This window comes from Hetaerina americana, unplaced genomic scaffold, assembly GCF_022747635.1.
Source record: "Hetaerina americana unplaced genomic scaffold, ioHetAmer1.1.p SCAF_9, whole genome shotgun sequence".
In the NCBI taxonomy this organism is placed as follows: domain Eukaryota; kingdom Metazoa; phylum Arthropoda; class Insecta; order Odonata; family Calopterygidae; genus Hetaerina; species Hetaerina americana.
In genome coordinates, this window is record NW_027287538.1 from 46702353 (window position 1) to 46726612 (window position 24260).

Here is a 24260-nt window from a genome sequence, read left to right on the forward strand (position 1 = left end):
TCTTTTGTGAATGGATGGGCAATGTTTGTTGTCACATTGACACTGATAAATACAGGTGGAAATGCCATAATCTGTGAGCATTTGAAGTGGGCAAACTTGTCTCCTATAAATTGCATCCCCCAACTTTGGCACTAGATTAACAGTAGATGAAATTAAAAGCACAGATAAACATGACTCCTTTGAGTCTCTTTAAGGATCACAGGTCTTTCAGTGACAGCTGGAAATCATAAGATGGGGCAGGGTTTTTGTAATCCCTTACTGATTCAAAACATTCCAACCGAAGTAAAATTTCCAAAACTCAAGTTAGACTCATTTTGCCTGTCCCCTTTCATGCTCCATGGATCATATCTCTTCCTACAAAACACAAAAGTAATGGGGAATGGAGTAATGGGACTGACAAAGTATAAGTTATAAGAATATTTAGTCTAAAAAAAGGGAGGGGGGGAATATTTCAAACTTAGTCCATGGCAAAATGGCTATCCATTATCTAATCTCACACGTTCTTGTGTCAAAATCAATGTGTTCTCCTGCCTTCAAGTTTTGTCCTCTAGTTGTTAGATTCAACCAAATTGGTTTCCTCTTTGGTTTCTTTTATATGAAAACTATCATCACGTTTCAACTAACTTTTACTTTCAAAATAATTCTGTTCAGGAATGACAATGTACTTGAGTCACATTTATAATTTTGGTTGGCCCAATAACATGAAGCCTCTTCTTTGCAACTCCTATCAAACTGCATGGTTATTTTAATTTTGCATTTGCGGAGGTTTGTTCCCAGTTTGAATTAGCTATGTAATATTTTCATTCCTAAACATTTAAGCAGTATAATACAATGTTAATAATCCTGTCAATGGGTTGGCTATAAGCTCCATGTTGAATATTACTATGACTGGGATTCAGTGTGGTACAGTAGAAATGGATTGTTTCCTGGCTGAGCAATATTCAAAACAAGGAAAAAATGATTTAAATACTGTGAAGTTGTTTCACTGAATTTTCAGAGTGAATATTTGGAACCGATCTCCTATTCCAACCATTTTTTGTGTTTGAGAGAAGAAAAATGGACTGCCCTGCCCAGGAGAAAGGTTGCTGGGAGTATTGGATGAACTCCATCCTTCTGCCAACAGTAGAACACATTTGCCAAAATACACAGTACACCTTCCAAAAAGCACAAAAACTAAAAATTGACATCTCCAGAAGTTTCAACTCTGAGGGATGTAATAAAAGAGAAATAACTACACAAGTTACATAATCATTTAGTATAATTATTATTACAGCATTATATGTAAGCAGTTTTATGCATACACAATACAATAGGAATAAATTAGAAGGTTCTTTTCATAACAGAGCTTCAGAAGCAAATACATAAATGAAGTCTTTAAATACAATATGGTTCCACTATAGAATACATGTTTTTATATAAGATTCAAGTGAACAAAATAGCATTCAGTGGTGGGAACACCGCCCATGAAAATGGTGGAAAGATAAAAGGAAGATTCATTAATTAATGATCTCAACTCCTCTTATTAAGCGCCAATGTACTTCAGGGTTCATGTTTTGTCCTCCATATGATTTTATCCTATCTCCAACACCAATTTTTATGTTCAAGGCTCGTAAAAACCATAATATTTTAAACTTGCAACTAAATGGAAAGTAGTCCACAAAATAAAACAAAAGGTACTATTACAAGTCTACCGCATTTGCCTCCGATGTTCAGGATTATTAATGATGCTAAATTCTCATTCCCAATGACCCATTATGGTCAAGACAATATGGCCACTTTTGCAAACACAATCATTATTTCTAGTACAAACAATTCATGTAATTATTCATAGCACCTTTGGTATCTAACATTTTCAGAATCAAGAGTTCACTCCTGTTCCTATTTACTTTTCTACCAAAAAAAAAGATATAACATCGAATCTTAAATAGGTAATTCAGCATTATAAATAATCTTCAATTTGATAGTTCAATAGTTTATGAGCCATCAAAAAAATTTATTATGTACAGTTAAAATTATTTTTAAAACTATCTCATTCAATGCTTCTTTTCATGACAAAAATAAGTGATACAATGAAAATCAATTGACTACTGCAATTTTATTGTGATGTCTATTCAAATAATGCAGAGCTGACCACATTCCTTCACACAAAAACAATAATGGATGGATGAAAAGCAGCAGAACAATAAAAACATTTTATTTTACGATTGTTTTCACCATCAAAGGTCCCCATGATGGCTAAATTAATCAGTGTTTTATCAGTGGCCATTTCCCCAAGGTCCCATTAATAAACGTTTAAATCTTTGCACCACCTTCATAATGAGATTCTCCCCACAAAAGAATCCCAAAATACTGAGCAATGATAGTTTCCACAAGATTATAAAGGATGGCGGGGAAATCTTCCTAAACTTTAACTGATAGCATGAGACAAATGAATAACAGTTTAAAAATCCCATAATGCAGTCACTTGTTAACAAACACCCAGTATAATATTTCTCTAGGATTCTCTGCTACACTTTTGAGATTTCGAATAAACTCAAAAATTAGTGTTCTTATTGAGCATTTGAAAAGCTTACATTTTGCCCCTTGTACACGTTTCCCCAAGATGGAGTCTATATTTTTCGATCAGGATGGCAAGTAATTTTCTCAATTCATCTTCCAACTTTTTCCCAACAAAAATACTATCCTTGTTTCGAATTTTCCTTTCAAATGTTAGCGATCTAACTGAGACTTTTTGTGAATCTCCACACCTGCCTCTGGTATTAAGTCCAGTCCTATTCAAGCATTCCATTTTTTTACCAGGGCCTTCCTACACAATGGCCCACACCAAACCTAAAATCATCGTACAACCAAAAGTAATTTTGTTCTCATCATTAATTCTCAATTTGCATTGTATTTTCCTGAATTTAAAAACAACGTCACCCTTTTCCTAATTCTTCTCAGAATTTTCTAACAAATTGAGCAATTCCCAACTTCACAATTTTGATTTTCCTATCTTGAGTGACCACCTGGCAAATCCAAAATTCACGACAAGCAATGACTTTACTTTCATGAGATGCGATTTCCACACTCAGCTTATATTATTGTCCTTCCTATTGACGTAAATTTTAAGCCATATATATTTCAGGAGCAACCAGCTATAGAGCAACAATAATCAAATACTAGTCAATGATTAGAAACAGTCTACTGCTAACTGCAAAAAGGACTTCCCCTGCCAATAACCGAGCATGACTGAGTTCAACATTCCTTCAGAGGACCAAGTGGCTGGTTAAAACCACATTAATAGACTATAGGAAAGAACTCAAGGCAAGAAAATGGCTTCAGACTTCTCAGACATTTTCAAAATAGGGTCGATGAAGTTGGGCAAGAATTGGATCCTTTAATCCACAGCCAATTAGGTAACCATATGAAACAATTTCACCATGGAAGATTTGAGTGTTGCCCAACCTACGAGTGGAAAGATATCCGGCAGAAAGAGAGCATTATGAATTTTTATTACTGGGCACAATTGTGCAGCCAGCCATCTGAGTGAAACATTTCTTTACACAGGCTCAGAGAGAAAACAAAATTTCCAGCCAGCTACCCATGTAGCGGGCTGGAATCTCCGGAAGAGTGATTTCACTTGTCACCGAAGAAAATTTTAAAAATATACAAGAACTGACACCTACCAGGAGAAAGGGAAAACTAGTCTCTGTAAGGGAATGACAACACTGTATAATGCACTCTAAGTAAAGACTCATGACTGCCAACTTGCTTTCCTGCCATTTGTTGCTTGGCATGCTCAGGTAGCACTTTGCCCCATAGATTAAACTACCAGCATTCAGCCCACGCCCCATAGATTATGCTACTAGCATTCAGCCCACGAGCAGATTAATTTCAATCATTCCAATTCCCAATACTGGGAAATTGCTGATCCTAGAAATGAATCATCATCCAGATGTCTCCTACCCTTAAGTTACATTTCCTTAAGAGACCACAGAATCACACCATTTCAATTGAACCCCTGGCTGTGGCACTGCATACCACAAAACAAACACAGTTAGTTCTGTGTATGCACTTTAGCCGAGGAAGTGATTAAATATTCATAAAATGGAAAAATACCCATACAAAAATTTATATTGTGTACATCAATAATGACAATGATTTACAATGAAAAGATACCTTATATCATTTAAAACCTTGATATCTAACAAAGGGAGGAACTTGGGGGAAGGGGAGGGGAATGAAGTCAGTGGGGAGGCAAGAATGGTGCCTCCCCCATAAATTGGAATATTGTTCCCAACTTAGCACCATCAAGGGCAACTGAGACACTCCTCACTCTCCTCAAACTAGGCTTGCACGACATCTAACATTCAATGGGTTCGGTTTCTTAATTTTAAACTCATCAAATCCTCTCCTGCCAGTAGAATTGCAATTGTGATGTATCTCAATAACAGAGAGGAAGTTATGCATTATGAGGAAAAGCCTCCCTTCTGAACAAGGGACAAAACTTATATAAGGCGGGAAGGGAAGTAGTCAAGTCTAAAAGAATGAAGTATTAGAAAATTCTATAGATATTTGGTTTGTACAACAATTCAAAATAGGATTCCCATGGTAGGGGCCTATTTTGAGGTTGCAAGAAGGAAGACTTCAGGACTGACAGTAGTTAGAGCATGTAAAAAATATAGCACCTCTATTGATGAAAATTATGGGTTTTTACATGATAGAATAATAAAAATAATTAAAAACGACAAATATTGAACAAAACTTTTTGATATTTTTTTTGGCACATGCATTTTTTACTGGTTTCTGTCATGGAAAAATGGAAGTCATGCTTAAAAGAATTACTTGACCTCCTAAAAATCACCAGTAACTCTGGCTGAGGAATGCTTAGTGAATTGCTTACCGGTAAGGTCATCATTACACGAACTCAATGGTCTGTAAGAGTCCAGCTCTCAGTCATTCAGATCTATTTCGTAAACCACAGGCCAAAATAGTTCACATATCTGGTCGTCATTGACGTGAATGACAGAAAAGGTGCCAGGAAACATCCATAGATGTTGGAAGATTTCCTTTCCCATTTTACTCTATTAAAACCAAAAAAAGAATTATTACAGTAAAGGTAGTCTGTGAATATCCAATGCTCACTCAGTAATCAATAGAAAACTTTTGTGGAAAAATAGTAGATGGGGGCCCTAACAGCAAGCCACCAGTGATGGAAAAATGACTAAAAAAATGCAGTGCTACACTTGGTAATGAGAATTTTTCATCATGAAAGAGGTTTGTAAGTACATCCTCTCGTGACTACAATTTAAACACGTGAAAATAGACTTCATGATGATACAATACATCAAAACCTGGGCAGTATTGGAAGTTTTCATATCAGTATAAAATTGCATTTCTTCCGCTGCTTGGTACACTATCATTCTATAATATACCTTGCCTAAATCTTTCAAATTCGTCCTTAGATGGTGGTTTCTTTGTGTTTTGTGCATTTTTGACGGCTTGGAATTGTGCGATCCTTTCTTTCTTATAAAATGCCATTTGAAGGTTTATTAATATCCTTACATTATCCTCTCAATGAATAACTGTTTGTAGCACTTTTCCACTTGATAAAATATTTATTTTAAGACCGGATTTCGATGCATCACATCATCATCAGGTCATTCACCTGATGATGATGTAATACATTGCAACCCGGTCGTAAAATATAAATTTTATCATGTGGAAAAGTGCTACGATCAGTTATTCATTATGTTTGACCACATCACGCCTGAAGCTACTCAATTATCCTCTCACTTTTGAAATAAACTGATCTTGTTGAAAATATACATTTCAGTGTTTCAATCACTGAAAAAATGATTGTAACCTGACCAAGTGATTCAAATATAGCTATCCATTTTTGCAATGAGGAAAAAAAGATTGCCAAGGGGCTAAGAAGTATTATCATAATGTATTTACATTTTCACTCAGGGTGTAAACATTTGGAAATCAAATCTATGATTAAGAGTGAGCATAGCAACACTTTTTCAGCTATATAGGCAAAACCTCCCTTAAAAAATCAGCAAAAGATTACTAATATATTAATGTGTGTGCTTATGTACATTTTAAGAGATAATCCTGTGGTGAATGTTTAGAATAAGAAACTCATTGGTGAATTTTATGTAGAAGAACTGATAAGTATTTATGCAACAATGCGTACAAGTAAAAAAGTTGAGAGGTCGGAAAGGATTGAATATCAGGAGGAAATTTGCACAAAAAAGAGTAGTTTTTTAAATAAAACAAAAATGAGCATCTTTAACTTTGCCTACCCCAAAGTGAATGGTGTGAAGGGAGAATAAAGCTCGCACATGAATTCCCTGACTTAATAAATCAGCCCAAAAAAAAATTTTAAAGCTTTTTTTCTAGAACCACTCACAAGCATTACAATTGTTTGATGGGTCATCTCGGCAATGTAAATTCCAAACATGATAACATTTAATCCAATCACAGATTTTCACCTAGCTTTCGTTCATCTGATTCCTTGCTGTTGTAAAAAATAACGCACATCTTCCACTAAATAGTATATGATTAGAGGAGTGCTTAATATGATTAGGAATCAAAGAAATTAGTGGCATTTTTACACCTATGATGGTTGTATGTGAAGTCCACTCTTCAACAAACAGTAACCCAAAAATGGCAAGATAGGTGGGATGCTGATCAAATGCTTCTCTTTACCCCCAAACATGCAAGGCATGAAGGTAAGGAATCAAGCTTCTAACGCAGACTGAAAGTAACACTTCAAAACCGGCCACAACCAATTCGATGACAGTAATAACTCACGAGTAGTTTAGCATAAATAGAATGAGACCAACGGATATGTTCCTCACCACCAATTCAGCATTTTGTCCACATGAAACTCATTTTGTCCACAAGGCAAGAAAGGTTCTTTCATCACACAATAATTCCTCATATAACATAAAATTTTCTTAAGTCCCAAATGCAGACGTGGAAGTATGTACATGATCGGGAAATCAACCTTGAGGTCACAAGCATACTCACCAACACAGCTTGCATTTTTTTTTTCTGCTTGGAAATGAAATATCTGATTACAAACAGTCTTCAAGCATCAAAGAATCCAGAGAATGATTCTTTCCCATCAATACACTACAAACATACACATGAGGAAAAAGGAGACAAGCTCTATTGGAATCAACAGCATCACATGTTCTTGATAATGGCCATCATTTACATATGGAGAGATATACAAGCAGCATTTCTGAACTGAGATACAAACACAATCATTACTAGTCAAGGCCAATCTTTTGGTTGACTTCCACATAACATCATCAGTAACATAATGGCACCAAACACAAATCAGCATCCAGTACAATTAGTGTAACCATTTAAAAAGGTTAGCGGTATATTTGGATTAATAAATGTTGGAAACAAAGTTGTCGCAAGTTAATGACTAAAAGATGATTAGAATGAACAACATGACCACACCTAATATGCAATACTATGGTTCTGAAATGTGAGAAATATTAAAAGTTATGTCCATAATTGGCTGCATGTCCTGCAGCTCACTTTTTTTTTTACATATGCACTTACAGTTAGCCCTCAAGAATCTACAGCATTCCAAGTTGATCTCATGACATGTCTTTCACCTCCCCAGGCCGCATCGTTCTGTTTCCACAACTTGACCCCCCCCAGGGACCAATTCACCAACGCAGGCATTCATCCTGCCTGCAATGCACACAGCAACAACCACTGCAGTTCAAACTGAGGTGAAGAGACAAACCTCGAATCGTAAATATCTGCTTCAAAAGCGTGCCCCAAGTGAGAAAGTACAGACGTGCTAAGCACACAATTCATTCAAGGGCTGGATTACCAGCAAACCATCCGCACTGCATGTGCCAAATACATCAACGGTTGATATGTAGGCCTAACTCGTAAATGTGAATAGTTTTTAATCTTTTATAATGTATTTAATATAACAGTTGAATAGAATATTTTTTTCTTCATTTTGGTAATTCTCCATACATGACGATGAAAAAAAAATTAAAGAGTAAAAAATTTTAAGATTGCATTAACCTCATCACTCGCAGGTGCCAAAAAAAAAACAACCAGCCTCTCTCATACAAGCAGCATTTACTCTGGTGTATAATCACAAAAAGTGTGAAATGATATTTTTTTCTACGGACCCCAACATCTCTCAACTGTCGTGGATCTTTGCCGGGTAACCTAACGTTATTACAAACCAGCCAACATCGACAAAAGCTTTCAAGAGGTCAACAGGGCAATCGACCAAGGGACATCACCATGTGCACCCTGCTCACAGGCACATGTAATAACAATGAGTGCGACGTTTCAGTCTCGGTCGTCTTTAATGGAGGTTAATGCAATGTTTTCTCAAAAGTGAGAATTTTCTTCCTCGGATATGCCATGTCACTTGAGCCAAGGCAGATGTGTGGTCAAAGGAGGGGAAATGACCTCGGAGGGGAGTAAGAGTGGAGTCCATGAATGGTACGGAGGATGGGTGCACATGGAATGCGCACATAGCTTCGCAAGAACAACTCCACCATCTCCCTCACATCCCCAAAACAGGAAGCCGTTTCATATATTCCTATGAAGCCATGTGATTTCAAATCATAGTGGAATTGTCAGTCGAAAATATGTCACCTACGTTATTGGTGAAAGCTTTGCAAATATTCCACATAATAAAGATACAAAAAAATTCAAACAAGAGCCAATATGTTGTGGAAACATCATGAGTGGCAAATCAAGATTTTGGTGAATCAGCTGCCGCCCTAAGGGTTGAAGCAACACTTCTCGAACCAACAATTTGTTTAGAAATATGAAACCAAAATTATAATAACTAAAACGATGACATGGTTGCATATCTCTGCATAGCCATCCAATCATGAATATTGAAGGATAATGCAGCTGATGAACTTGACTAAGACACGACCATCAATATATATATATCCATTTGAGCAACCAAGCTTAAAGACAAATTTTAAATCACTTGGCAAAACTTGAATGTACATAGTGAAAATGGTAACAATGATTGCGTTGACGCTTCTATAGATAATGGCTCAGCTCATGTCCTTCAGAGAGTATAAATATCCTGTTGAGTAGAGTCAATGCATGTGGAAGGTAGGGTTGTACGATTGGGTTGGGGAGCAGATGAATCTGTGTGTGGCACTGTCTCTGAGCAGAACACACAGCACAATATTGTAAGGTAAGGCTCGATAAAAAAGTACACGACTTTCTATTCCATCAGACCCTCTTCGTAAACCCACCACCACCATGCCATGGTTCACCCGGGAGTATGCAGCAAAAGAGACAGCCTCACTCACCGAACCCTTGCATCCAAACAGATAACTCTTCAACTCCAGAGGTGACAGTTTGATGGTACATACCTCACCTCGTGCCAAGAGCTCTATAACAAGTGAGGGTCACATACTAGCAGTTCCTATCCATGGCCTACCCCTTCAGTTCCCCTGGGGGATTTCAGGTAGGGAGTAAATCATACAACTTGAGTTCAGCTATTGATGTTGACATAGGATTATTGGATTTGAACCCATGACCTTCTGGTTAGCAACTGTATCACACGAGTGTATTCCAATCGACGATAAATGCCCACCGAGATGCAGAAATTTTTAATGACATATAAAATCATTCATGTTGAGTGGGATGGTCAGGTCAAGGTGAACGATTTTAATACCATTAAATTCATGCATTTTGGTGCACATTCATTGATGTCTCCATTAAAGTAAAATGCCACAGCACCTCCCGTAGTTTTGAATTTATTTCCACAGGTCGACATACCAGAATTTTAATGTGTCCCATGTGGAAAGTAAACAGTGGGCTGCACGGTCGCAAGCATTACTCGGTAAAACATATTGCTGCCCCAAGTCTATTCCATGTCTATTCTGATCAAGTCAAACATATGAATGAGCAAAAGTAAACTGAACTCAACTGAACTGAATCTTTGGAATTCACAATTCTTGAGGAAGAAAATAAAACTTCAAATAACTTTCCCCTTCTTATTATTATGGAACGGTGATTAAGAATCATGTGGGGTAAAATAAGGAATAACTTTCTGTATTTCTCCACACAGGCTGTATCTCTATGCACACAACTTGACCTTAATGACCTCTACACAGCACTGCTAGCATGAACATCCACATTTAACCAGGGACAACATTTTTCTACTGTCACTCTTGACTTTGAGCAACTGTGAGCTTTAGTTCAAGGAAATGGGATTATATCTGTTCACGATACACCTACCGCATCGGAGAGAGGCTTCAAATTTGCTCCTCCAGGTGATTATGCACTGGGTAAGGATTCAATAGCTATTTGTTATGATGCTATTGTTTTATCTTTTGATCCATAAAAATTGAAACATGGAAAAGATTCCATGTTGAGGGAAATTTTTATGCCAAATTTATGATGCTAACCAATTGCAAAGTTTCAGGCGTGACATTACGCAATTGAAACATGATGAATGACCAATAATTATGATTTTCCATTGTTTGAACTGATTCTGAAGATGGTGCAAAACCATGGAAACCTAGGAAATAAGCAAGAGTTTCAAACGGGATGAAAATACATGAAAACGGTCCAATCGTCAAGGTGGTTGTTCAGTAATTTTCACTAGAATCCCAATCGAATTAATTGGCTAGCATTCATGGTTAGGAACTTTAAGACCAACCTAAGGGAAAGGAGAAACTTCTTGGTAAAAGGTTTGTGAGGCTCAAAGCCTTCCTAGATTTTATTGTTGGATACATTGGGACATCAGTCCATAAGAGTACCCCTTGCTGCCAAACAATGAGCGACAGAGGGAGGGGGCAGGGACAATGCACAATCATTTTTTTTTAAGGGAACTGGAGCAGACAAACAACACTTTGCTGGGAAAAGGTCCAGTTTCACAGACCTCTCATATACAAATACTACACTCAAGGAAAAAGTTTGTTGAACGAAACAAATGGAAATTATGAGAAAGACGTGTAGACGACATTGCTTCCAAACAGAATTCATAAAAACCTGTAATGATCTGTATAATACGGTGAAGAACATTTTAAAGTAATCCCTTCTCTTATATGTACAACTTCTTCAAAATAAATTAACGCTTTCTGATATCAATTTTCACTCAATACATTTTTTAACTATTTGATATTTTTCCAGACTCTCATATAGGTGAGATATACAGACCCATTTTAAAGTGGCAACTCTGTATGCGTATGTTTATATGCATATGTATGTATCATATACGTGAGAGCATGTATGCATGTATAAATAAGAGACAAGCGGTATATGCTCAGGGTGAAACTATGTCATGGGTGGGGAGGAGGAAGTCTATGGGCACCAGAGAGTACCATTCACACTCATATCATAGTCACACACACGTGTACGCAGAAAATGTATTACAAGTGGAATTTCATTCAAAAGGAGAGCCTTTGCTTCAGCTACAAATCCGTGGACTCTTCACAGCCACCAACAAAATAACCTTCCCCCCCCCCCTTTAGGGCCCAAGTAGCTCCAGTATTCCCAGACAATGCGAGCCGGTAGAATCCACGGCACTGGGGATGTACTGGAGCAACAGTAAAGATCTGGGTGGCGTGCCAGACTCCAGCAAAAATGAGCCGGGGACACAAAATCAACCTCACCACGCTCTCTCCTACAACAGCCATTCCATTCCATACAAGCATACATGCACACACACACCAATGCTCTCCCTCTCTCTCTCTCTCCCACAGAGGCACACAGGAGCACAAACGCACACATGAATGGATACAGACACCGCAAATGCTAATTTAATGATTGGGAAGGAGCCCCACACTGGCGCACTACTTCCTTGAGAGCAGCCCTATCCTCGGTCGGACACTCTGGTTCAACTTGTTGTTCCCGCCACCATGCCGGAATATGAGGGGGAGGGAGGGGAGGCTGCCAATGGCACCCGCATCCCCACCCCTTCCCGAGCCGCCAGAGCCAGGATCGCGGCCTGACTCCTTCAGAGCCTTCTCCTTGGCACCCCTGAAAAAGGATTGCCAATAGGGGAATAAGAATAAGTAATTTAAATTCACATCACAGCACACCCAAATAAAAATGCTAGCTTGGGTGAGAAAATTCCATTCCTTCTTATATCCCCAAACGTTCACATCAATTTCAATCCAAGCACCCCCAATTCCATCTGTCCCCTCAGTGTCATCTCTCATCCCCTCAAGGTTAATCCTACCCCCACACCAGGGTACTTTTTGCATCCCTTCAAGTTATGGCATCATATGAGTATCATTCAGGTTTTTAGATATGCTCCATGGACTACATGTCTGCACACCAATACAGCAATTGTTATCAGCCAGCCATGAGTAGATGGCCACTTCCTAATGCACTAGGCAGACATTTAAGAATGCCCCTCCCTTTACTTTCATATATTTTATCTGCTTCCATGAGCATTCATAATAAGAAATCCCCAGCAACAATTTCAGAGCATAAAGATCATTCACCTTGACCGGGATTCGAACCCGGATCCCTCGATGTCTGGCCAAGTTCTTTAGCCAGTTGAGCTATCGAGGCACCCTCTAAAATTGAAATTAACAGATGACTCCATTAGAAGTTACTGTTGCGGCATCTCCCACAGTTATACCTCGTGGACTGTGGCGCATCAAGCATGACTACGAATACCTGTGACATTGTATGTACAGTATTCCGCCACAACACCTTGTTCCTTTAAAGCCCCCAAAATTTCAGAGTGTAAGAGGACACCTCAATAGCTTAACTGGTTAAAGCACTCAGCCGGATATTGAGAGATTCAGGTTTGAATCCTGGTCAAGGCAAAAGATTTTTAAACTTTGAAATTGTTGCATTGAAATGCATATTAGCGGATGACTCCGTTAAAAGTTACTGTCGTGGCATCTCCCAAAGTTTCTTGGAATTTTTTAAGAAATCCCCTACTTGCATCCCTTCATGGTGCAGTTTTATCCACTAAAACCGAAGGGTAGAAGCCATTTCACCTGGTTTTGGATCTCTAAAAAATGTTCCCTAAATAAAACAGCATACCAATGGGATCTGGAACAAATTACAAAGACGTACACCAAATGCTTTTTGGCAAATGGCTCCTAATTGGTCCCATTGCTTGGCTCAGGCTTTTGCAGAACTGGTAATTAACAATGGACATTGAAATGGCTGTTCTAGCCACAAGTTGATATATCAACAAACTTCCCTCTTTGCTGATGTAGAGGTGCTTTTAAAATAAGCAGAACTATTTAATTGACATGCATAAACACAAGGAATAGAATGTGATGTAGGTCACAGTTTTCCAAAAAAAATCCATGTATTTTATTCCTATAATTATTCTGAAGGCTCATTTTTTCAAGGTATCCCTTTATTGTTACTAATGGCCATGACTTCCAAAATAATAATGCCGCATCTAGCCTAAGATTCTGTACCTTTTATTTTTAGTCCTTACCCTACATGATCCCCAACCCACCATTGGCACACCATAGACTGAGGTGGTCTATTTTGGGATAATAGTTCATGCATGAAAAGGGTAGTTTGAAAAAGTCAGAGACACAGCACCATTGATACATATTGACATTATTTTCAGTAAGTAGTAACTCTGAAAGGAAACCACATAAAGTTTCAGCCAGACCCATCCATTACTCAGCATTTAACATTCATTTGAATAGAACAAGCGGAATGGTTTCCGAAAAATGGATGAAAGAGAATTTTGTCTCTCCATTAAACTTATATTATGAAGTCCGAATTGCCTAAGGAGACTAAAGAGAAACATTATAAATATCATGGTTAAACTGAGCCTTTGATTAGCATGGTTTATTAGTGGTTCCAAAATTTTGCAGGCGGCCATCAGTAATTCCCATTAAATTCAAGAGTTTTCATTTTCTTCATGGAATTTACAAACCACCTTGTACAATAAGAAGTCCCGAAGCTATTTCAAAAGCCGTTTTGTTATTAATTTTCAAACATCCCTCACACAATCAACTATTTACACTGCAAGTAATCCCTTTTGTTTGTTTTCAGTTGAGTTTGAGTTTGCAATGTAAATCAAACAGTAAGAGAACAAGTCTCTACATTTATGGCATTGGAATGTAAAGAATTCAGCACTGAAATATATCATCAAATTATGAGAAACAACTTTTTAACTAACAAAACAAGTAGTAATAAAAGCTGGGGTTTAGATAGAAAAATATAAACAATGGTAATAGAAATTTTAAAATATTTAAAAATGGACAAAATAAAATTAATAGGAACATTTTGAATAAAATGAAAAAGAATTCTAACGATTATTCTACATTATGCTTATGAAATTGAAAGATTTCTTTCTGAGGCTCGACATTAAGCTCATGGGGGCAGTATTCATTACAATTAGCGACAAAAATCAAGTACTTATAATCAAGCCAACACGGTAATCAGATACCACTTCCTAATAATATCAATACCATCTTAAAAATAAAGAATTATATTTGGTTTTCTACATTAATTCTCATATGGTACCCAATAGCTCTCGTCCACTACGAAATAAGAGGATGTTAACAGAGATGGTGATGACTATGCTACTCTGGAATGGAAGTGCAAATGAATATTGTTAGTGTTAGGCTGAAGAGGTCAAGGGAGTGGAGGCAGATCACAATGCAACAAAGATTCCCTTCCCATTCCCTTTGAATTCTTTCCCTCACCCCCACATGGCTATCCAATCACCTCCACCTATGTCACCTCTACAGGAAAATAACACATTTTCCATGCAGCAGCATGCTTGAAGGATAAACACAATATGTGGATTCTGAAGGAACTTACAGGTATCGGGTGAGGTCTTCTATGTCGACTAGCATGGAGTCCTGTTCCATGTGAAGGTCATCCCGCTCCATTAGCAGTCTCACCAAATCCTCATTGAGGACTGAAAGTAGAGGAATGAAGAGCATGGTGTGTCAGAATTAGGATGAGCCTTGAATTAAGGACAGTTCTTTGATATGTGCAGTGATCACTCTTTACAGTAACCTTTATGCTGAAATAGTTATTGTATAACACACCATAGCAATAACAGGGTGGCTAGCAAGAGATGGTATCTCAGGTCACAATTTTCCTAGGTTTTCAAGGATGAAAAACAGGAAAATTTTTAAATAGTTTTGTGAAACCACTTTAACTACTCTCATTTCCTTCATGAAATCCCACTGACACTACTAAATTTATTTGCACGAATATTTCAGTATTTTCTCCTGTATCACATAGATTCATGCATAGATAATGAATTGATCAAAACACTTCTCCAAGTATTTACAGCTCAGCTATATAAAAACATTAATTAAGATAGAGTTTTAGGAGACCTAGATTGTATTTTTTTTAATTTTTTACACAACTATATGAAAGTTAACCATACCATGACAACTTTTTTGCATTTTTTATTGCTATCATTAAGAAAATACACAAAATTACAGAACTATCAATGCAATAAAGTCATTTTGAACATTAAGTAACGATGACCCTGTCAAGAATATTTCCTTTGAGATTAACTTTTTATAAAGAGACTAATGCAAGAGTTTGAAATGCTTTTTATTAATCGGGAAGTATCCTACACCTATTTCATAATAGATAAGAATATCAGAAGGCAAATATTGTTATTGTACAAAATTTTTCTTTACAGAGTATTCATCTACAACGGAATTATCATCCACACAGATAACTAATGATTTTAATCAATTACAGTGCATAAGTAATCAGGCAGTTGTTTCATAGCATGACACTCGTTTAGACCAATTAACTAAATTAATGCTCCTTCAATGTAAATAGGTGTTATCCACAATTCTTTAACTTGTTACAGAATATATAACATTCAAAGCCACTAGTTTAATTCCTAATTTATATTAAATTCAAATTAAGAAAATAAAGCTGTTATACTTCCTTTTACTCTTTACTCTCTATTTTCTGGTGAAATAACATTTTTTCTCTAATTTAAAACTGACTTTGCTGCTCAATCATTGATTTTTCCTGTTTTCTTTAAGGTTTTTCCCCTTCCAGTTTCTTTCCTGGTTTTCAAGGATCCAAGGAACAGAACATACCTTCAATTTGAGTGTGGAGGTCATTCACAATCACTTGAAGCTGAGCAACGTTCATCTCAGTCAACATCTGTCGACTAACACGCCTCCTGTCCACTGGGAACACAAGCCCCACCTGCAGATACATGCATACATATATACATATATTTGAGCACCACATCCACAAGCAAAGCCACATAATAAAAAGCAAACACCCAACCAAAGTATTAGAGGGAATTGATTGAAAAAAGGCTTGCAATTGAGGACAGTCTCTTTCGCAAACAAGAACTATGAAGCATGCATTTCAGGGACATTACATAACACCAAGATTGTTCTAGCAACTAATACTTATCCAGCTCCTGCATTCTTAATCAGAATATTGAAGGTAAAAGTATTAAAAATGCCTTTTATTCCCTGCAGTTTCCAACACCGTAATTCTTGCAATGTTTTAAACTTACTCGTATTCAAGGAATAAACGTTCAAACATACTTCTAAATCCATACTCCTAAACTGGAATAATTCATTACTGACGTGTACAATGCTGTTGGCTTAGATAGCAATAAAAAATTACTCATAATACATAATTACAAGTTGATATAAAAACAAACATAGATTCAATGATAACCATGAAAATGCACTTTACAAACAAGTGGTGAGGAAGAGGCATTTGCCCAAAATTTATTTATTTCCCACTAACAACACAAAGTCACCTATCTGAGGCAGATGAGAGGTGACAGATCCACACCAGACCAAACAGAGGAATGAGCAAAGGGATAGCAGGGGGTGATGAAAACAAATAGCAAAGAGTGGTTGTCAATGAGAGCAAGGAGCACTCCAAAATCTGTCTTTCTCAATGAACATGTGATATCAACAATAATACAAAGACAATACCACAAAAACAAATATTACTGTATTTCCAAGGCTACATGATGCATCAGCCCACAATATGCATAATATTTCTTCAGGTTATATTTTACAAAAAAATAATAATCATATTTCAATGCATATCACACTGCAATGCAATAACACTTTATGCATAGGAGGAAAACGGAATTTAATATACGTAGAAAAATGTAGCATCAATGATAAGGTTTATCTAGGATACTCTTCTGGGATTCCATCACCACTAGTGTGGCAGGACATGACATACTAGAAAAAATTCTTACCCTAAGTGAATTTTTGATCACATTTAATTCACAAAAACGTAGTCCTATATAGGCTAGAAAATATGGTATATATTAGTAAGTATTTAAATTTATCACAAATGTGCACAGATATATAACACTACCCATAAAGTTCTACACGGCAAAGTCTCCGATATAACTCCTGTTAAATTGATGTCCGCCCAAAAAATCATTAAAGCAGAAGTAAAAATTAATAGCTCTCAAAATAACCTTTGAATCATTGGCAACTTGTTCTGGAGTCACTATAAATGTGTAAAACTTGGTATTATTAATTGCAAGACAGTCTTTAATGTCCATCCCTCAAGAATGGAAGTGACGAGAAGATACGTGAGTGGAGAAAAGCGACCAACCTTGAGCAGGCTGGCGCGCACCATCTGCGTGATAGGGCTGTTGGCTTTCAGCCTCTGGCGCTCCACCTCCATCTGCATATGTGCCATCTCCTTGGCCTGGGCCAGTGCAACTCTCGCCTCTGCCTGAAGCCTTGCTTGTCGGCCAAAGAAGTCCTCACCATCCCACTTGGCCATGAGAGGTTGATATGGTGGCTGACCCTCTGACCCCAGGATATCCCAACGCCCCACAACGCCACCTGCAGGCAGCGAGTGGCTTGTGGCACCACCCCGTGCTGACAGCACATTTGACTGGAACAATGCAGACAGAACAATGGCAACTGTCACCCCACTCAGTCAGAAAAAATCCCACACCATTGGAGTGCATTGACTGCTGGAAAAACATTACAGCAATTGTCATTTGATGCGGCACTGTCCAACTAATAATTAATTTTCTGTGAGGAAGTGAGCAGATGTGCCTGCATACCCAGGCCAATCAAACTTTCAAAGGAGAATAGATACTGCATTGACATCATGGCGAAATAATGGAAGGGCTCAGAACACAATGGTTTCTCTAATTCTCCTGTCACATTTGCCACCAAGTAGTTAACTAACTGCCCAGTGTTCATCAAAGCCAACTGCAAACGGGTATCAATGTTTTTTAAGGCCTCACATTAATTACCCGGAGACTGCTCAGTAGAAAAGTCCCCACCCCCCACACATACACTCCCATTACACTCCAAATCCCACAACAAATTTGAAAATCTAAATACACCACATTTGAAGGGAAATAAGATGCACTTATTTTTTCCAAACTCATGGTTTAAAAAAATCACCCGAGTCTAATATGTACATTTCATTTCACCCTCTTAGTGCGGCGGGCCGATATATCGGCTCTTGTGTAGGCTATTGTTTAAATCGTTGTAACTTATGGCTTTTTCTTTAATAATTTATGGTTTTTGGTGCTATCGATAGGTTGAATTCCATAGAATTATATAACTAATTTTTTATTAGCAATTTTAAATGCTTTTCAAAAAGTATAATTCTTATTATAATTTTTTGTTCAGTTTTGTACATGTCGGGTAGCTCAGCCTAATTGTTTGCTCGTTTTTATTCTGAGTGGCCTCTCCACTATGAAAAGCAACTGAAAGGCTACTAATCTGTTTTCATCTGTAATCTCTTGAATGTGTAATGGTGTGGTGGTATTGATATATAGCTGCTTATTTAGACTTTGTTGGTACGATGGAAATGAGAGCACTGCTTTGTAATCATTTTGGTTTCTCATGCCCGATCCGATCTAATCAATTGCGCCCTGTGCATTGGTTTACATTGTCAGCAGTTCTCTGTGAGTTAGAACTTGGTTTTTTTCTGCCTTTAGATTGTAAGCACATTGCCGCAGTCTGAAGGAAAGGGGAAAAGTCCCAATATGACTCAGTGAGATCAGCCTTTTCAACAAAATCGAACTATGCAGAGGCTGTCAAAAAAATTTGCAATTCCCTGGTTTTTTTATATTTATTTATAATATTTTCTACATGTCTTTTTGATTCTTTATTATATTTAACCATCGTAGTTTTATTGAAAATTTTTTTTTTTTAAATCTTAGTATTGTGTCTAAAAATCGAAATATTATTGCTAAAAAAATATTCTTCAAATTTTTAATACTGTAATGATTACATTTATTTTTCAGATGATGTACATGATACATTTTCTTAAATTACCCTTCGCACTTCTCACTAGTACCCCTGGAATCCCCGCCGCACTAAGAGGGTTAAGCTAGCTGTTTGTGATTCAATTTTAAATTGTTGCGACCTTTGGAGTCACATATATCCTATCATTTTAGACAGCAGAGCTCATTGTTGTTACAATAAAATTAGATCCTCCCATCAGACCATGCAAATACAGCATTACCTTGAGCATATATGCAAAGGATTTGGTAGGTTAGAATGCACTGCACAACAGGACTGTAGCCTTTATGTAAGAAACAATAAGTTTAGTATCTGGTAATGGAAACAATAATCTATAGTCACAAGGTCCGTAAAAAAACAGATGAGACCGGTCTTTCTACGTGCCAAACTGCTAGATGGATCACACTCAGTGAGGTATTGCCTTCTAGCGGCATCTGTGAGAAGTAAAACACCACCTTGCTCATAGCCCTACCTCAACTAGTCCCGGCACAACAGCAATTCTTGTCTGAGCTTGCACATGCTTGCAGTACAAATTCTTGTGCTAGTGAGAATGAAGGTGTTAGAGAAGCAGCACCTATGCAATGAATTTTGTTTTAACCTCAGGAAAAGTGCAACTGAATATTGTGCTATGATTCAAGAGGCATTTTGCAATGAATCTAAGAGTTGGGCACAGTGTTTTTGTTGGTACAATGGCTTCCAGTCTGGACAAACCTCGGCCGATGAAGAACCGAGAAGTGGACGACCATCGACGTCAACAAACAATACCCACGTCAACAGTGTGAATGATTCAGTGCATGTAACCATTGGTTAACTGATAGGGAGATTGCCAATGAAGTTGACATTAGTGTAGGATATTGTTTCACCATTTTGTTGGGCTTGCAGAGCATCACGCCCAATTTTGTGATGCGAGTGTTAACGAATGAACAGAGAGCCAAAAATGTCTTGACATCAGCCAGCAACTCCTTGATTGTTCGAACGATGACCGAAACTTCTTAACAGGCAACAAAACCTGGGTTCATGGTTATGATATAGAAACCAAAACCCAGTTTTCACAGTGGAAGAGACCATCTTCCCCACGATCCAAAAAACCTCAGATGTCACAATCGAACGCATAGGTGATTTTGATTGTTTTCTGTGATTGGGAAGGGATTATTCATCATGAATATGTCCCCTAAGGACAAACAGTGAATGGGCAGCACTATATTCAGGTTATGAGAAGGTTAAGACAAGCCATGTTGCGGAAGAGAGCACAAATGTGAAAAAACAAGTCAAAGAGCTTTAATCACAGCAATGCATCGGCATCATTGATTGTTACTGAGTTTTTGGCAAAAATAACCGCACTGGTGATCCCCCTGCCACGCTACTCTCCGGATCTTGCTCCAGTAGGCTTTTCCCTATTTCCTAAGTTGAAAACCACCTTGAAAGGACACCGATTTGAAACTATTGAAGACATCAAACAAAACTGTACCACAGACTTAATGGCTATCTCAAAAGAAGCGTTCCAGGTGGCATTCAAAAACTGGAAAAAAATGTTGAGAGCATTGTATTGTATAGGCAGCCAAGGGCTGCATTGATAAGCATGATTAAATGGTAACAAATAAAATCAAGTATATATTCAAACAGTCACATCTTTTTTTGAGCATACCTTGTATTATAAGGCTGTTCCATATTTAAACAATCAATTGCTTTGAAACTGGTACTAGTGCTCTGCTGAAATCTCTTCAGCACAGAAATAACCTCTTTTGGGCGTAGAAGACCAGAAGTTTAGGAAAAAATTGTGTTTAAACTGCACATAAATGGGATTAAATGACTGGCTGCAGCAACAGAAATATTATTATTGCTCCTTGGACCCAGGAATTCAGTGATTGCTTCGTTAAAATGAAATCCACTCCCAACTGAACTGGACCTCTCCTTGCAAATTCTGATAACAGTTTTCCCTTTTCAAACAGAAGCTGGTGAATCCAATGAAGATAAAAAATTTAGAAAGTATGAAGGGATAGGTGGCACTTGGTGACCTTCCACCTTTTTGGAATGTTGATCTTTTCTGATGGTGATGTTGAGGCCTTGTGTGGTATGGTATCTGCAACCTTATGATGCATGCTACCCGAGACAACTCCCCACGAGCTTACCTTGAGCGAGAGGGTCCGCGGAGGTGTGTGATGACTGAGGGCAGTCGCTGGTGATGGATCACTGTTGTGAGCTTGAGAAGGTGGGGGGTGGGGAAGAGAGGGGAGGGAAGAGGAGAGGGGCGGTGATGAATCATCTGACCCACTTGGTGACTCCCCATCCGAGAGCGTCTCGTTCATGAAGCAGATCTGCAGATTCATGCCTGCAACACACAAAGAGAAGGAGATATTCACCAATGCAGTGGCTGTCCTTTTTAATCTAAACTCACATAACTGATAACACTCAATCATGTGTCACAACAGGCATATTAATGTGGTGGTCTGAAAGGACTCCATCATAATATGTCTTCAGTGGAAGCTCTGTGCGATCAAAACACTCTTGGCCACGAGAGCAGGGCTGTTCTCACACTGGCACTCTAGAAAAGAACACCTATTTTGGCCCAGAAAGGAAATGGTTACAGCACCACCCCCGTCAAAGAGGAAGTAAAAAAGAGAACATAATATTTGAAAGGCTGAAACCTCAGCTGAGCATATTAAAATAAATTTTATACAAAGCTTCAACTATTTTCAGAGTGCGTATATAATTTCATACTCAGTTGACTCAGAATGTTATCACAATGTTTATGGGAAGGATAACAACTCTGGCTACAGGAAGCAAATCGCTAACATCACCCTTGACCTAATTATGAACTTAACGCATCTTTATCAAGAAATTATCTGTATTTTTATGAAAAACAGCACACATTTCACTAATTCACCAAATGAGACTTCCACTGAAGCTATTATTAAGGGTCAATCTATGAGAGTCACATTCATCTTCCTTCCAAGACTCTTCAAATGTTTCAATCTAAAGTTTCTTTGGAAGCAATGCATATATAGAATCAGGAACCAAATATCAATCAAAATATTATCACTCTCATTATCGCTCAAATGTTCACTTTTCTTTTGTATTTAACAAAATTAAGTATTTTTTCCTAAAATAGAATATAAAATCTGCAGATGTAGTTATTTCACTACAAAACTTTTGTATACTTAAGTTACCTTAGTAGGTAATCAAACTCCTTAAAAATTATGCATCGAAATGGAGAAACATATTATCCAAACTGACATTTGATACAAGGACACCATTTTGTTGTCAACCAGATATTATAACTCTTATGACAAGCATTCTTACAAGATACATTAAATCCCAACTAGTAAAAAATAAATATATAATCATTAGATAGCAATAAGTTATCTGTGGTTGTTGCGCTTATTAACATTTACAGGATAGCCACAAAATTTACCAACTTGTTTGTCTTTCCATTCAAGTAGAGAAAAAATTGCACAACGTTAACTCCATAAAATATAATTCCAAAATAACTTGTATGAATCATTGGACCAGTTTCCCAGGACATTTAAGATTGAAAAATGTGGAACAAAGTGGTTATTTGAGTACAAATTTCCCAGTAGCAGAAAAAGAACTTTAACCTAGGTTGTTTCCAACGGCTAGGGATGAAATACAACCTTTTGGGTCAGAATGGGTTAATATTATATACACAAGCATAAATGTTGATACTATGATTGTTGCTACCAAAATTACTCACCACTCTGGAGACGTGACTGGAGGCTGGGCTTTCGACCGGTTGCATAGCCATCATCTGCCTCCGGTCCCATAGCCAACCGGCGTCGTATCTCCTCACGATCATTCCGGCGCTGAAAAATAAACCATACCATACACAAATTAAATCAACCCAATTTCCTTGAAACCAATTTCCTCCACCAACTCTAATAGTGACATCAGTTAAATCTTTAATGTGCAATTGTGATCATAGCTTTACATTATTTTTCAGGATTTACTTTGTGGAAAATACTTAATACTAAAATAAAACTGATGCTTTTTACTTTTTTCCATGTTTATATATAAATATCTGATTTAAAATTTTAACTATTTGCCATTATATTTGTCAACAGATGAGCGTTATGCACACCCCGATAATCATAATTAGTAGGAGTGATGGAGGGTGTACAAGGCAAAAAGTATCTCTCCCCCACGATGAAAGCATGGAAGTGTCCAAGGGCGACACCATAACATTTTAAGTAGGAGAGGGCAGGGTAAAGGAAATATCTACACAGAGTGGAAGGCAGCTGAAAGGTATACAGACAGAACAGTTGGGACTGTTAACTCTTTCCTATCGCTTGAAAATGCTTACGCAATTATCTGTGGTACATGCATTGCATTCAACATCACTCTTGTCATGATACTAAAGCGGAGGATGGGCAAATTAGAAAATGCATGATAGTTATCAAAGCAAATGCTATGTATTCTTGCCCTACTAAGTTCTCTTTAATTGGTCTTTGACCCTTTCCAGGCAAAACAATCCATCGACACCCTGCGAGCCCCCACCCCTCGCAAATCCTTCCAACCCTCCCCGCCCCCACTCTGTCCTGAGGGTATATATGCTTGCTCTGTCTATTTTGCAAATTTGTACCTGATGATGCCGCAAGTCAGTGAAACGCGTTGTACCGTATAATAAATCTGTGGAAAAGTACGAGTCTTTCTTTCTTTTTAGTATGGATATTAAATACTTCCACGAAGTGAAGCCTGAAACAATAGAATATATTTAAAGAACTTATTTAAGTATGGAATATACTCTTCCTAAAAGGTTATCGAATTCATCCAAAGGCATAATTCAATGCAAACTGGGGGTCGAGATGGTGCGGGGGCCTAACGTACTGGCTTCCCACTCAGAGGGCCCGGGTTCAAATCCCAGCGATATTGAATATTTTTCAGAGGTACCTCGATCCCTACTTAAGGTGCTTTGTGGAGGGCACTTTGAGTGAGTAAGCCATCTGTCGGATGGGACGTTAAGCTGCTAACCCCTTGGTGCCTTTCGTAAAGAGAAGGCTTATGCCTATGCCAGGTTTCTCTCAACCCTTCATCCTTTCC

General features: G+C 37.7%; 1 protein-coding gene across 1 annotated transcript in view; it reads right to left on the reverse strand.

Moving 5' to 3' along the window:
• Positions 1–1236: 1236 nt before the first annotated feature.
• The window catches only part of Schip1 (Schwannomin interacting protein 1), a 64011-nt gene continuing 40987 nt past the window's right edge, over positions 1237–24260 (reverse strand). Inside the window, exons 6-11 of the mRNA XM_071597799.1 lie at positions 22918–23026; positions 21335–21534; positions 17545–17832; positions 16035–16146; positions 14776–14875; positions 1237–11997 (exon numbers count right to left, since the gene is read on the reverse strand). Coding sequence (XP_071453900.1) covers positions 11811–11997; positions 14776–14875; positions 16035–16146; positions 17545–17832; positions 21335–21534; positions 22918–23026 — 996 coding nt within the window. The 3' untranslated portion in view covers positions 1237–11810. The remainder of the gene's footprint in view (positions 11998–14775; positions 14876–16034; positions 16147–17544; positions 17833–21334; positions 21535–22917; positions 23027–24260) is intronic.